The sequence below is a fragment of the Sorex fumeus genome, unplaced genomic scaffold, assembly GCF_029834395.1.
Source record: "Sorex fumeus unplaced genomic scaffold, SorFum_2.1 ptg000024l, whole genome shotgun sequence".
NCBI classification, from domain to species: domain Eukaryota; kingdom Metazoa; phylum Chordata; class Mammalia; order Eulipotyphla; family Soricidae; genus Sorex; species Sorex fumeus.
In genome coordinates, this window is record NW_026606081.1 from 20,008,790 (window position 1) to 20,024,783 (window position 15,994).

Genomic DNA, 15,994 nt, shown 5'->3' on the forward strand with positions numbered 1-15,994 from the left:
GAATATTCTAAGCAAGAAAAAAATCTATCTGGGAAGTGATACTTTCATAGTCTTCAGGAGAAGTATCTAAAGAAAATTTATTGGAAAAGTAAGAAATCATGAAACACAGCACCCAGAAATATTTACATTTCCAACCTAATGAAATTAAAAATGTTATTTGAAACTGGCATATTTCAAAGGAAGTCAAAGTTTGAAAACATATTCAAAGTCATTTTATTTTTATTTGGTCTATGAATAAGCTGATGAGTGTTGCTTTAAGATCCCAGATCACGTGTGTGGAGTTGGGTGTTACTCAAGCATATAAAATCCCTGTGCAATAAATCTAATCTATAGACTCCAGCAGAAACGTGGCAAGACGTGACAAGAATTCACCAGCAAAGAACCAAAAACATGAGCACAGCAGGAAAAGTAAGCACAAATCTTTATTTGGGGAAATGTATTTTTATTAGTATAATATAAAAAAAGATATCATTTTAATGTCTCACTTAAATCTCATATCTAACATACAAACAATAATAATGGAAATATGACATAAACCATATGCTATGACAGAAAGTATATATTTAATTGCAACTGAAATTACTTTCACAAAAAATATATATCTATAATATATATTAAAAGCATTGTGATGCTTAAAGTCTGTCAAAGGTAACTTGTAAATATAAAGTTACAAACATTTCTAATAAAGTTGAGAATTATAATTTAAATGTGTTACTCATTGTATTCATTATTACTATTAGTACCAAAAACTTAAGTCTGATGAAAACTCCATGAGAAAAATTTGATTCAGTGGACCCTGAAAGGTCTTTTGAACTTGAATGTGAAATGTCTTACAAAAGGCAAACGCATCTGAAATAATTGGAATCCAGGTTAAGCAAACCAATGTCAATATGTGATTGTGACACAATCCAGAAGATTTTAGTAGAAACCCTCTAAAATAATTTCTTCTCCGTACAACAGCAAATATATTAAAAAGTTGATAATGACTAGCTTTAGTAGATAAGGACAGATTTACTCGGTTCAAACTATTCTGTGGATTTACGTTTATTTGTACCATGTGTGCAAACTGGTATATGCAGTCACAAAAGTTACTAGAATTGTTTCCAGTGGGTTGATTGTATTGTCACACAATGCAATACCTTCCATAACTCAATTTCAAGAATCTGAGATTTCCGTACACTCTGTAGTACAGCATACCTTATAGGAGTTTTAGCAATAAGATTCTTGGAAATCATATGGTTAGCCAATTATGAATTTCATTTTCCAATTTGTTTTATTCGTTACAGGTTGACATTACAATGGCATACTACATTTTAATTGAATTAATAACAAAGATAAGCATCAAAGTTAGGAAAGAGATAAATCCACTAAAACTCAGTTTGGTCTCCAAAATCCTTTCTTTCAAAGAGTACATCAAAAGTCTTGGTGAGAATAATAAATCATTGGCAACCAATTCTCACACCTCAGGTAAAACATCAATAATGAAACACACCATTTATATTCACCCTTCCTAGATTCTATTTTCTGCAAATGCTAGAAGTTGTAAGACTACTAGAACATATTTGAGAATTTGGTAAACTGATAAAAGCACTTAGGAAAGTGCTTGGTGCATGGAAACTATTCAATGATGTTACTCAGTGTTGTCATCATTTCTATTATTATTCACTTTTTTTTGGTTCGTCTCTCACTACAGTGAAAGGCAGGCTCTGTGGACACATTGCCCGATCAGATTCGGGCAGATGGGTTGGAGTGACATCAGAGCGAGTAGGGTGCTACCTTTCATAGAGCTGACCCAGGTTTGATCCCTGGTACCCAACATGGTCCCCAGAGCCAACCAGGAGTTGATTCCTGAACAGAGAGCCAGGAATAAACTCGGAGCTCTGCTGGATGTAACCTCAAAATAAATAAAAACAAAACAAAACAAAAAGATTGCTTGGCAGAAGCTCAGAACAGAGCAAAAGAGTGGACAGTCACAGAATCTAAGCAAAATAATGGTGATTGGAGCTTCATGTGCAAGTCTATAGCTATGGATAAATGACATATCCTACTTTCCATGTTTTTCTTCCAAAGTGGTTTGTGTCTATGGACTTGCTCAGTAACTGGCTTGTAATAAATGTTCCACATAAGATGATCCTAAAAACACAGTCCCTAGATTAGAAGTGGGGAAGACTGGGATCGTCCACTGTTTAATTGCAGGTCATCAAGTGCAAGGCCGCTGTGCTCTGGGAGCTGAAGAAGCCGTTTGCCATCGAGGAGGTGGAGGTCGCACCCCCTAAGGCTCATGAAGTTCGTATTAAGGTAAAACGTTTCACCGTTTCTGATTAATTTTAGTTTAAAAAAGCATTTCTGAGGATGAGGAATGAGACTCTGTGGTGATGTGCCCTGACCCTGTGCGGGCCTGGATTTGACCCCTAGATCCATGTAACTCCTGAGCATCACCCCCAAGCACTACAACAGAAACAATTTTTATAAAATAATAAAACTGGAAATAACCAAAATTCCATAAGAGATGCTTTTGTGGTGGGGCCTTCCAAGCCGTGCTCAGGTGGCTGGAGGTGCCACAGTGAGTCTCAGCAACCGAGTTTCAGTTGCATGCAAGGCTTGAGGACCCAGTGGGGCTGGGACCCAACAGTGCCAGGGATTATCTGAGTCATTTGCCATGCTGATTACCTTGATCTCAGGGACCCTGGGGCCCTGGGATTGAAGCACCAGCCAGGTCCCTGCCAAGCCTGCAGCCTGACCGCTGTAGTAGCTCCTAGTACTATTCAGTTCCAGAAAGGAAAGTTTTAGGTTAAATAATCTTGGCACAACATGGACCTTTTTGTCTTTTGGGAGGAGAGGTGATGGTTAAGGTAATAATAATCAATCACTCCCGTCAAAAAAAAAAAAAAAAAAGAAAAAGCTTCGTAAGGCACCTGATGTTAGGAAACTGGGTCTGTTCCACCTGTCCAAGGGCTATCACCTGCCCTCACTGCAAGTCCAGTCCCCCTCCTCCCCTGCAGATGGTGGCCACGGGGATCTGTCGTTCAGATGACCATGCCAAGACCGGCTCCCTTTACACACCACTTCCTGCGATCCTGGGCCACGAGGGTGCCGGCATTGTGGAGAGCGTCGGAGAAGGCGTGACGAGTGTCAAACCAGGTACAGAAACTCCACTGTCCCCGTCTTCCAGCGCCCACCAGCCCACATGAGACGGCTGGACACAGAGGCCTCACTTCGGAGTCACGCCCCAGGGCACCAAGCGAAGCAGGAGGGCTGTAGCAAGGCCTCAGGGCTAGAGGGCTGGGGACAAAGTTGTCTATCTCTGATTGTGTGCTACTCTCAGTCGCTTTATACAGACACAGATACAGATGCTGAAAGCTCGTTCCATTTCAGCGCCGTGGTTGAGGATACTGTGGAGCAAAGTCCAGCACCTGCCCCTCCCCAGGGTTACTTCCCCCACCCCGCCCTGTCCTGTCCCCAGCCCCTCTTTTGCCCCTCCCCAAAGTCACTCCCCCTCATCCTGTCCTCGCCTCCATCACCGCCACCCCCCCCCCCCCCCCCCCCGCCCCTCCACCACGGGAAACTTGTTTCTCTCAACCAGTTCTGAAATTCTGTCCCTTCGGGCACTTGTCACTCCCTCACTACATTTTTTTGTGTCCTACTATGAGGGAGATAGGTCTGTTCCTCTTCCAACTCACTTCACTTGGCATGCTAATATAAGATGAATATTTTCAGAGGGAAAGGATGAATAGACAGAAAATGCCTTGTACCATCATCATCTCCATAGAAAGTTTGTGTATTAAATGCTATGCCAAATTCTCCCTCTGACTTGTGGATATAGAAAAGATTATGTTTAGATCTAAAAAATTAGAATGAATTTAGGGAGTCTGAACTATTTCTTGGGCTGGAGCAATAGCAGAGTGGGTGGGGCATTTGCCTTACAAGCAGCCAACATGACCAACCCGTGTTCGATTCCTCCACCCCTCTCAGAGAGCCCGGCATGCTACCGAGAGTATCTCCCCCACATGGTAAACCCTGGCAAGCTCCCCGTGGTGTATTCGATATGCCAAACACAGTAACAATTGTCACAATGGAGACGTTACTGGGCCCACTCTAGCAAATCGATGAACAACGGGAGGACAGTGACAGTGACAGAACTACTTCTTATCGCTGATTTGTGTACAGTCTAGGCTATAACTGTAGGTCTAGATGTGTAGTTTTGTATACCCATGTTTATTGCGGACAAGGTTCATTGATTACTTTGCAACATCTAAGCTTTTAGATGTCCTGAGGTGACAGTGAATGATAAAAAGTAGAACTTAGTGAATTAACCCAATTTGTATGTATCCATTGTAACTGATAGGGAGCTTCTTGGACATAACCTTGTTGAACCATCTCTGAGTAATAAAACAGAAAACTCGTTTCTGCGGTTGGCAGCACAGGCGAGAATGACATGCAGGTGAAGGGACTGTTCTGGTCACGATGGATGTCACTGGTTGGCTTGATGGGTGCGTGCAGGAACACAGTGTGGGTACTTCATTAGCACAAGGCTTCCTTACTAACATTTTACTAGAATGATTGGATAATTGTCTTAGAAGTTTATACTTTGTAACTGGGTTGCTTTATCTCACTTTCACTTGAACATTACAGGGAATGAAGTATTTGAATTGGAACTATGCCAATAATCTTTTTGCCTTTTAAGAAATTTTCATTGCCAAGAAAGGCTCGATTAAATTTTTTCCTTCCAAAAAAAAAAAAAAAAATCGATGAACAACGGGAGGACAGTGACAGTGACAGAACTACTTCTTATCGCTGATTTGTGTACAGACATAACAAAATTAATGAGATGGTTTGAGTTCCTTAGTATTGCCTTAATTACCACTATACTATCAGAGACACCCTTACTTTCCATCATAGTGAGAAAAATAGATTACTCACAAATTATCAGCTATATTTGAAAATCAATAATAGTTTTGTTTAAATGTTTTATTCCTTCAACTATTCTATTTTCTTGGTTAGTCTAGAAAAAGTTTGTCAATGTTGTTTATTTTTTCAAAATTGACTTAATTTTGCTATTTTCAAATGTTCAAATCTCTGTACCATTGATTTCTGATCAAATCATTTAATTTCTTTTTTTAACTTTGGACATAATTTATTTTGCTTCTTTCTTGGGATTTTGCAAGCTTAAATAGTCCATTTGAATTCTTTGTCTAATAAATTTAGACCTTTATCACATAAAAAAAAATCTCTTAAGTGTGGGGGTATGGTGCCGCCAGCAGCTCAATCTGTACCTGTGAGGCGAGTGCATCAGCAGCCTGATGGCACCTTCAGACTTCCAAATACCCCAAAATTGTTGCTGTGCCTTTGGCCAGACCCCAAAAACTCGGGGCAAAGTTTACCAAGAAAGTAAACTGCCAAAAGTTAGGTATGTGGGAGACACACCCACAAACCACCTTTGGCTCAGCTATATAATTGGAGGCATGGGCTCTCTGGTTCCTGATAGAACTGCTTAATGGCCATGATCCCAGAGACTCAGAAACAAATCTTGAAACGCGGTGGCTTTTGGCAGAAATGTGTCCAATCCCTGCAGTAGGTTACAGGCATTGGGCCAAGCCAGGTGGGAATAGGTTTCATGCCTTGACCTGTTCCCCCTGGCGGCCCAGAGGCTGCCATTCTCTAGAGGCCACTGGACAGTCAGGTTTGGGCCCACAGTGATAAGACACATGGGGCCTCATGGGATGAGGGCGAAGCCGGACCTTTATTCTCAGTCCCAATGCGACCCCAAGTCGCTGACCACAAACGGCCTCTCTGGCTCCTGATCAAACTGCTTAACGGCCATGATCCCTGAGACTCAGAAACAAATCTTGAAACCCAGCAGCTTTTGGCAGAAATGCGTCTGGACCTTGCAGTAGGTTACTGTCGCCGGGCCATCCCAGGGGGGAAAGAGTGCTGTCCCTCCACCTGCTCCCCCTTGGCGGCTCAGTGGCCGCCATCCTCCAGAGGCTATTGGACAGTCAGGTTTGAGCCCGCAGTGACGAGACACGTGGGGCCTCACAGTATGGGGTTGGAGCCAGCCCTTTCCTCCCCACCCCAATAAGACTCCGAGTCGCTGACCACGAACGGCCTCTCCGACTCCTGATCAAACTGCTTAATGGCCATGATCCCAGAGACTCAGAAACAAATCTCAGAACCCAGTGTCTTTTGGCAGAAATCCATCCGGACCCCTCAGTAGGTTACTGTCGCTGGGCCATTCCATGGGGGAGAGGGTGCTGTCCCTCTGCCTTCTCCCCCTAGGCAGCTCAGTGGCCGCCATCCTCCAGAGGCCATTGGAAAGTCAGGTTTGGGCCCTCAGTGACAAGACACGCTGGGCCTCATGGAATGGGGGTGGAGCTGGCCCTTTCCTCCCCATCACAATAAGACCCCAAGTTGCCGCCCACTTATGGCCTTTTTGGCTCCTGATCAAGCTGCTTAATGGCCGTGATCCAAGAAACTCAGGAACAAATCTCGAAACCAGGCAGGTGTTGGCAGAAATCCCTCCAGATTTAATTGTTTAAATTTCAGAATTTCAAAATCGCTCAGCCACTGCTGCAGCCACACAACATCATATGTTATTCTTAACCACCAATAGAAAACAAATTGTCTATGTTGTCTTTTTAGCAGATCTGAGTGTTGGGGTAAAATCCCAAATAATGTGTGTTCGGTGTCAAAATATTGAATGTAATCAAAGTAGAAAGAGAGTAATGTGGAAATCATCTGTCCCACAGGTAGGAGGAGGGTATTCTGGGGTTTTAGGGGATGGAGAATGGGCACTGTTGAAGGAACTGGTGTTTCATTTTATGACCGAGACTTAAACCCGAAAGCTTTGTAACTGCTCTCACGGGGATACAATAAATAAAATTATTTTAAAAATGAAAAAAAGAAAGTACAAGAGTAATTTTGAACTAAGATAGAAATGCATCAGTTGATTACATTAGACTATTTACATTGTGTTCTCAGGCCCAGAAAATAATCGTCTTTCAGAAAATAATTTCTCTATATTTAATTGTGAAGATTTAATTCCAGAATTAAATAATTCTTGAAAAGTCAAAAAAAAAGCTCTTAAGTGATGCTCTTAAGTGATTATTTTGTAATGAAGACAAGCACAGTTAATATGCAAAACTAAGAAATAGATGTCAACTTCCCCATTTCTCTACATTCCAAATTGTTACAAAATGCAATACCTGACGGTATGAAGGTGACTATTTACAACCCAGATTCATGCCAGCATCAACTGAGGATAGTCCTCGCTATCACTGTGTTAAATGGGAAGCTTTGTGTAACACCATGGGAACAAGCGCACAAAAAAAAGATTACTCAGTGGAACTCTTAAAAATTCACAGCTGTTGCCTGAGCAGGAGCACAGCAGATACAGCATTGCCTTGCATACTGTGACATGCATATTGCCTTCAATCTCTGGCATCCCATATAGTCCCCTAAGTGCCGCCAGGAGTAATTTCTGAGAACAGAACCAGGAATGGAAATCCTGAGCATCGCTGGGTGTGACCAAAGAAAAAAATAATAAATTCATGCCATTTTCCCCCGCCCCTTGGGAGTTTTCAAGGGCATGGCAAGCCCTCCAAGGAACAGTGGCGGAGCAAGGATCAGTAACATGTGGCCACATCCTCTCTCTACAGACTTTGCACAACGACAGGCCCCGAGAAACTCTGAGCACACCCTTAGTCCTTGCTGGGTAAACATTGAACAAAGGTCTCATTTCTCCTTCTCCAGGTGATAAAGTCATCCCGGTGTTCCTTCCCCAGTGTGGAAAGTGCCAGGTCTGCAAGCACCCAGAAGCCAACGTTTGCTTGAAATTGGAGTAGGTTTCCAATATTCACCCCCCTAGAAAAAGTGAGTTTGCTTTTGGGGAATGCTCCTGTCTCACAGCCTGTGTGTATTCCTAGCATTTCCAAGCCGAGTGGGACCATGCAGGATGGGACCACCAGGTTGACCTGCAGAGGGAAGCCCATCAACCACTTCATAGGCACCAGCACCTTCTCCCAGTACACGGTGGTGCAAGAATGCGCAGTGGCCAAAATCAATGCTGCCTCCCCGCTGGACAAAGTCTGTCTCATTGGCTGTGGGTTTTCTACCGGATACGGGTCTGCCACCAAAGTTGCCAAGGTAGGAATGACATGGGTAATAATCCAGTTACATTTGAATTATCAGGAAACAGAAGAAAAGCAATTACTCACAGGATCATCAGAGCATAGCCACCTCAATTTCCAGGGGCTCTCCCTGGCTCCCGTAACAGCATGGGTGTACTCACAGATTCGGGAAACAAGTGATCTCTGGGAGAATGATGTTGGTGGCAGATTAGCATTAAGAAAGTCTCAAGAGGTGATGACCCACAATATTATTCTAAACTTGCTCTCTATGGGATCACTAAGCATTAGCGTCACTTCATGGTCCCACAGGCCTGGAAGGGGATGCTGGTTTCTGAGGCAGCAAAACTGCAGGAACGGAATGTGCCAATTCAGAGGAGTTTCTATTCCACAATACCGGAAGAACTAAAATCAGTAGTGGACTACAAAGCCTCCCCAGAACACATCCAGGCCCAACAGCACCAACACACCCCCTCCCGCTCGGCCCTATGAGGAAGGTCAGATCAGTAACCCAGCTCACGTTTATTTCATTAATTAGGGAGGTTCACCGTTCCCTTTTCTCCCTGCCACACTCACATGCACACGTACGCACATATACAGTCACACTCACAAATACACACTCCAGAAGCAATATATTACAAGGACAAAACTTAAAGTCTTCTCTTCTCTTATTTCTTCACTTTGTGGAACTGAGGAACAGACAGTCATTTGCTCCAAAGCTCACAGTTGGTTAGCATAGGAACCCATCTGTCAAAGCTCCTGTGCACACTAACCCTAACCCCTATTTACCTGCACCTATACGCATCATTCACAAGCTTTTTCAAAGAGGTTAACAGTAAGTAGAACTCCAGAGGATGATGACGTGAGATGAAAAGAATATTTATCCACACCAATGACTAACAAATTAAAGACAAGGTTTACTAAGACCACCCCTCGTCCCTTGGCAGTTTAATGGAGGTAAACTTAACCACTGGAATCCCCAAGTGTTTGTGGACAGGAAAAAGTCCTTATGTGGCTGTCACATTTGTTTCAACAGGTGACAAGAGCCTCACACAGACCCAAAGCCAAGGGTACTTGTAATTAAAATCAGGACCACTCCCCACTACATTCCTCTTCAACATGCACTTTGGCAAGGAGAAATGAAGACCCCTCAGGTCGTATTGCTCTCAGACTGCCTCTTAGATCATCACAGAGACCTCCTCTCTTCCAGTGACATGGCAGGCTTGCTCCAGGCTGAGAGTAACTCTACCTCCCCTAACTTCTGCTCTGTGTGTGGCCACAGATACTGGTCTTTCCAAAGCCTTTGCGGAAGACTGAGCGAATCTGTCTCCAGCACAAAGGTCCCCAACACATCCCAAATGATGTTGGTGTGTGTTTGCCATAAAAGCTAGCTCCTAATGTCACTGAAGTTTCATGGGGCAGAGGTGGGGGGAATCCCTCACATTTAGAGCTCAAATACAGTTCAGTTTGGGCGTCCATAAGAGTTCCCTAGGGCCTCACCTGTAGAGGTTCTGGTTGAATTGCGGATGGGCTAACACCTGAGCATTGATGTTTTAAAGTTCCATAGAGGAGTCTAATGTCCAACAAAGCCCTAGAACCAACTATATAGTTCAAGCCACTTAAAGAAAGGAACAGAAGTCTACAAAGGTTGTGACAGCAGGCTGCAGAACCTAAATCTTAGGTGCTCCTGATGGCTGGTGAGGTAATGGCATTTAATTCAACTTGGGAACTTTCAATCAATCATTTCTTAGCTCATCTTTGTTTCCTGTAAATCAGGTCACTCCAGGCTCTACCTGCGCCGTGTTTGGTCTTGGAGGAGTCGGTCTGTCAGTTGTGATGGGCTGTAAAGCAGCGGGGGCAGCCAGGATCATCGGAATAGATATCAACAAAGACAAATTTGCAAAGGCCCAAGAGGTGGGTGCCACCGAGTGCATCAGCCCAAGGGACTTCCAGAAACCCATCGAGGAGGTGCTGAAGGAGATGAGTGGAGGAGGTGTAGACTTTTCATTTGAAGTCATTGGTCGGCACGACACCATGGTAAGAACCAGGAAATGCCATGCAGCTCCTAAACGTTGCCTGTCCAGGCAACTAACCCTCAACCAAACCATACCAGGATGGACCACTGAGCATCGCTAGGGTGTGTCCTAAAAAAACAGTGGACATGAGGGGGGAATGATGATAGAACTGCTGTTAGATAGTACAATACCTGATTCAAAGTACTGAGTTCACAATATTCTTTAATGAAAAATTTAAAAAAAGACTGAACTCACTGATTAACTGAGAGACATGTGATGAAAAGCACTACCTTTAATTGTAGAAACAGAATATGTGGATATTTTTATGTTTGTGATGATAGTTGTAAATAAGAATTAAGTTCACCAAAATTTGTTCATCCATTGTCTCACTTATAAAATATTTTCTGGGTAGGTGGATCACCTGTTGAGTGATCCTGCATGTGTGAGCACTAAGTTGAGATCCCAGCATCATCGAAACAAAAGCCAGACAGTATCTCCCAGACATTTCCTATTGTCGGAGCTACTGGCTTTAGAGACCCAAAAATGCTCTCCTCTCTCCACATACCCAAAGTCTTTCCCCGTCAGTGTGACATGTTCGTTTTACCCCAGATGGCTGCCCTGATGTGCTGTCAGGACTCATATGGAGTAAGCGTCATTGTTGGAGTGGCTCCTAAGTCAGAGATGCTTTCTCTGAACCCCATGCTGTTGCTGACGGGACGCACGTGGAAAGGAGCTCTCTTTGGTGGTATGTGGTTAAGCATGAGGGGCGAACTTTATAGTAAAACCTCAGGACTTCTTTCCCTTAATAAGTGACAAGACCAGGGGCTGGAGCTATTGCTATTGCACAGCAGGTAGCGTGTTTGCCTTGCATACACCCAACCCAGTTTCGATTCCCAGCTCCCCATATGGTGCCCCAGGCATCTCCAGGAGTGATTCCTGAGTGCAGAACCAGGAGTAACCCTTGGGCCTAACCAGGTGTGATCTGAAAAGCCAAAAAAATAAAATAAAGTGACAATACCAGGTTTTTAAAGGAAACATGGTTTAAAAACTAAAATTTAAATAAATAGATAGACAGATAAATTCTACCTTAAATCAACTAGTTGAGTAATTAGCACAAAAGATCATGAGACAGACTAGCCTGGCACCCCCATAAGCTAACAAGGCTAATGTCACTGACAGTGAGCTCTCGCACCAGAAACATCAGGAACAAGCAAGCCCAGGAAACACATCATTCTAACCCATGTCCACACTCATTGACCAGATCTGTCTGAATTTGCTCCTTGACTCTGGGAATAACCATGTCTGCTATAATTTCTCTGTAAAAAGGACAAATACTTGAGGATCTAGGTTGAGGTTATGTAGGGCGAATAAGAACCATGTCAAAGCACCAGAAAAGGGTATTTGAGCAGGTTATTTATCAGCTTCAACAAATAGGTACATGTGGCTTGTAGCACCTTTTATAAACTTCATGTCAATACTGCTAGAAATCTCCCTTAGAAATTCTACACTCATCCCCCTCTCAGAATCTAACAATGGTATCATTTCACCCAAACAGGCTTTAAGAGTAGAGATTCTGTCCCAAAACTTGTTGAAGATTTTATGGCTAAGAAGTTTTCGATGGATTCGTTAATAACCCATGTTTTACCTTTTGAAAAAATAAATGAAGGATTTGAGCTGCTTCATTCTGGAAAGAGGTAAACTATTCAGGACACTCAGTCTTGGTCCTCCCATTGTTCATCGATTTGTTCAAGCGGGCCCAGTAACGTCTCCATCATGAGACCTGTTGTTACTGTGCTTGGCATATCGAATACGTCACAGGTAGCTTGCCAGGCTCGTCGAGCGGGCGAGATACTCTCGGTAGCTTACCAGGCTCTCCGAGAGGGGCGGAGGAACTGAACACTATCCATCAGGAAGGAATTTAGAAAAAAGGAGGTATTCTAGCCTTTTAAATATGCAGGTTACATCATTCTTACAAGGCACTTTTGTTATTTACATCAGAAATTGAACCAGAAACCTATATCCTTTGTTACATAAATTATATGCCTGAAATCTAGTCTGCAAGGATTAAAGAAATGTGAGTGAACAAATGTTCTCTCAGATATTAGTTATTATAACATAAAAATATAGAAACCAGAAAATTCATCATTAAGGGACGGTTAAGTAAATTCAAGAAAAATCAATGATGCCATTTTTAAAAAGTTATCCTGTGTTCTAGAATTGAAACACAAACTCCTCTCTCAATACAACTCCAAGTCTTTGATATGAGTGTATAGGGGAAATTATGTGCGTATAGGGGAAAGTTGACAGAAATTTCAGGGCCGGGAGAGAGTGCAGCAGTTAAGGCACCACTAAGGCATGCACCCAACCTGGGTCCAACAGCACCACATGGTCCCAGCACCACCTTCCCCTGGAACCATCAGCTGCAGCTCCTTAGCCCCAGAAGTCCCATAGCACCATCAGGTGTTCCAGGAAATCCCTGGCACACAGGCCCGAGCAGCACCACACCTCAGGCCTCGAAATTAGCCACCTTTCCTATCAGCCAACAATTGCCCAGGCCTCCTAAACACCACCTGGCAGCCCCTCACCTCAAAAACCCATGAAAATACCAACCTAATTGTCTCTTCACTGGGGTTACGTTTCTGATCTTCCCAAGAATAAACTCTCTAACAATTCAAACACCTTTACTATCTGCTTCTAGACTTCTCAAGAAGTTCTTTATTGGGACTGGGGTCGTAGTACAGACAGTAGAGAGTTTGCCTGATACCGTGTCCTGAGGACCACCAGGAGTGGTTCCTGAGTACACAGCCAGGAGTAACCCCCTAAGAATGGCTGGGTGTGACCCAAAAAGCTAGAAAAATAAAAAAAAAAAATTTTTTTCAAGCTCTATTATGTACCTTTTAAGTACCTTTTAATAGACCATATTTATATGGTTTTTATTAAATTTTCATATTTTCAGTCAGGTTACCCGAGTAACCCATCAATTATAATTTCTGCAACTTTGTATTTAGCTACTGCAGTCACACTCAGATGTATGACCTGGAGCAAGGTACTGCTCTCAGTATCTCAGTGTCTGACCTCTGAAGTGGAAATAATAGCAGAATCTTCAAGAGCACTAGTTTAAGTTGAGTAATAAAATGTGTGACCAACAGCAAGAACTATTTACATGTCAGCCCACTGAGCAAATGGCTCTCAAGCTTTTAGTGACGATGCTAGTACAGAGCGAAGCCTAACCGCATCCATGCTCAGGTTGTGTGATTGAGCTAAAGGTTGGACGGGACCCAGGAGGAAACCAGGAGCCACAGATGGTTTTTGACATTGGCAGACGAAAGGGGGGGTCCGTGCCACCTTCCCCTGGGAAATGCCCCTGGAAGACTCTGCAAACTCTCAACGTTAAACACTTCGTATTGTCTCTTTCCTGTTCAGCATCCGTACGGTCCTGACGTTCTGAGGTCACATGAAGGTTACCTTTGCTGGGAGCAACCTCCTAGCCCTTCCACCATGAGGAACATCCGCTGAATGACACCACCAACTCTGGTTTTCAAAGATGTCGTCATCATTCACACATGAGTATTTTGCAAAATCAATGATTGATATGAAATCATTTTCCAAGAAAATGTGTGAGACCTTACTTAGTGAGGGCTAGATGGAATACCAGCCAGGTAACTAAATATGATCAACTTCTTTCTTAGCCGTTCTGAGCTTGTCATTTTTCCCTTTGAGCAAAGATGTTTCTCTTCACCTGTTGCATTTTGTTGTATTTTTGCTGCCCTATGTCCTGATGTTAACCTACTTGCTCCCGTAATCAAGAGGAACAATTGTATTTGAAAACTTCTGCTTCTATTTCCATTGTCTGTGTTTTCTTTTCTATAAATATACCAAAGCCTATGGGTAACAGTACATCTAGGGAAGGAGACATTCAGATTTATTATGTGGAGAGGATCTGAAACTTCAAATCCAATAATTTTTTAGGCAAATACATTACTGTTTCCTATAGTATAAGGCGCATCTATATTACTTTTCTACTATTTGAATGAGTAGTATAAAATGAATATGTAAATCACCTCTATAAATAATAAATATATAAATGTATATTCTCTTAAAAAAAGTAGTTTCATACTTTCACATGACAAAACATGAAGTTCAGATATTTGTGAAGACTGAACAATAACTGAGAGAATATTTTGAAAATCTGGCATTTTGCTGCTGAATGTGCTTTATTGATTAGATCGTCTTAATTGTTATATTGTGCTGAAAATAAGGTCTATGATGATTGAGAGGTAATACGGTGTGCTGAAGTGTAGAAATGAGAATGAGTAACTGTGGGCCGCCGCAGGGTGGCCTGGACCCCAGGGAGCACCTGCTTGCTAGGGGACCGGGTACTCTAGTGCCCATGGACATTCTGGGGAAAAAAATCAATATCAACCATTTCTCTTAATTACAGCTCTGAATCCAAGTCTATCTCCCTAGTATTTGTATGATTTTTTTTTTTAGTACATCGAAGCTTATTGTGTGCATTTTTAATGTTTTCCTGCTCTCAAGGGAAGATCTGTATTTTGGACTCTATCTCCAAATTCAATAAAAAGATTGTTCTTTCTGGACTTTTTGCTGTCTCCGAACATGTGATTGTTGCCCTATCAGCATATTTTACAATAAACAAAAGATTCTTGACTTCAGGAACTTCTATTTTCTCAGAAAACAGTCAGAGGATGGTTGGATCTGAGTCCAGAATGGGAAAGCGGGAGGGGCAGTGGTTGGAAGAAGGAAGGAACGGCAAAGTGTGACGTAGGCCCTGAGAACGGATAAGGGCAGAGAGAAACAGGAACACTTTTCCCATGGCCAAGTATAAGCTAAGGCCGCAGGCAGAAATACTTACAGTTGAGATTGGAAATGGGAGGACCACAGGGCCAGGACCCCAGGTGCTGTCCAGCCTTCCCTGCCTCTGGCTCTCCCTGGACATAGCTTTGTTGTTGTTGTTTGGTTTCTTTGTTTGGTTGATTTTTGGGTCACACCCACTGATGCTCAGGGTGACTCCTGGCTCTGCACTCAGGAATCACTCCTGTGGGGCCGGGGAACGTATGGCCAGCCTTGTGTAAGGCAAACGCCCACCTGCTGCACAATGGCTGAGCCTGCCTCTTCCCAACCAAGCAACAAAACAAGGCTCCGTCTGGGGTGGAGGCAAGTGCAAGCCTCCCTCTCTCTCCTCCTCCCTGAAGGCCTGGAGCTGAGGCAGCATCCCTGGACCCTGTGAACAATCACACACAGGAAGTCTCTTCCACTCACCAGTGAGCACTCCAGGCAGGTGGTCACAGTCATAGGCAGGAAACCTCCCTCCACGCCCATCTTCTGGGACAAAAGAACCCATGAGACACCATCTGCTCTGCATCTACTTTTTCGTTTGGGCCCTACATGCACCTTAAGCTCTCCATAGGGCTTCTCTGTAGGGCTTCTCTTCACTTCTGTATCCCCCACCATGCTATTTTGGGGCCCCACACCTGGCTGGCCTACCAGGGAGACAGTGCTAGCTCGAAGGGCTTTTCTCACCATGGACTACTGGTTGCACAGAGTAAGTCAGTAATGTGGTAATGGCCAATTATTGCTCTAGTGACCTTGGCAGGAGCCCGCAGAATGGAAAAACAAGACGTTGCTGTAAGACACCAAGTTCGGTTGTGGCAAGTCTGCCTGCCAAAGAGCTTCTCCTCTGAACCTATAGCTCAAGCCTTGTTGGGATCTGGGGTCCATAACCTCCCCCTCCGTATTGCACAAAGAATCCAGCCAGTAATGCAAAGCACAAACAAAGTTTATTCAAGCCAGATAGCTGAGATCAAGCTCTCAGGCACACAGGCCAAAGCAAGACCC

At 43.4% G+C, this 15,994-nt stretch overlaps 1 protein-coding gene across 1 annotated transcript; it reads left to right on the forward strand.

Moving 5' to 3' along the window:
* The first annotated feature begins 345 nt into the window (after positions 1-345).
* LOC130023760 (alcohol dehydrogenase E chain-like) lies at positions 346-14,118 on the forward strand. Its single transcript, XM_056114355.1, has 9 exons — positions 346-408; positions 2,197-2,298; positions 3,003-3,141; positions 7,750-7,837; positions 7,923-8,142; positions 9,900-10,160; positions 10,748-10,883; positions 11,694-11,832; positions 13,562-14,118. The coding sequence occupies exons 1-9, from the start codon at positions 391-393 to the stop codon at positions 13,584-13,586; spliced, it is 1,128 nt and encodes a 375-aa protein (XP_055970330.1). The 5' UTR covers positions 346-390; the 3' UTR covers positions 13,587-14,118.
* The last annotated feature ends 1,876 nt before the right edge of the window (positions 14,119-15,994 follow it).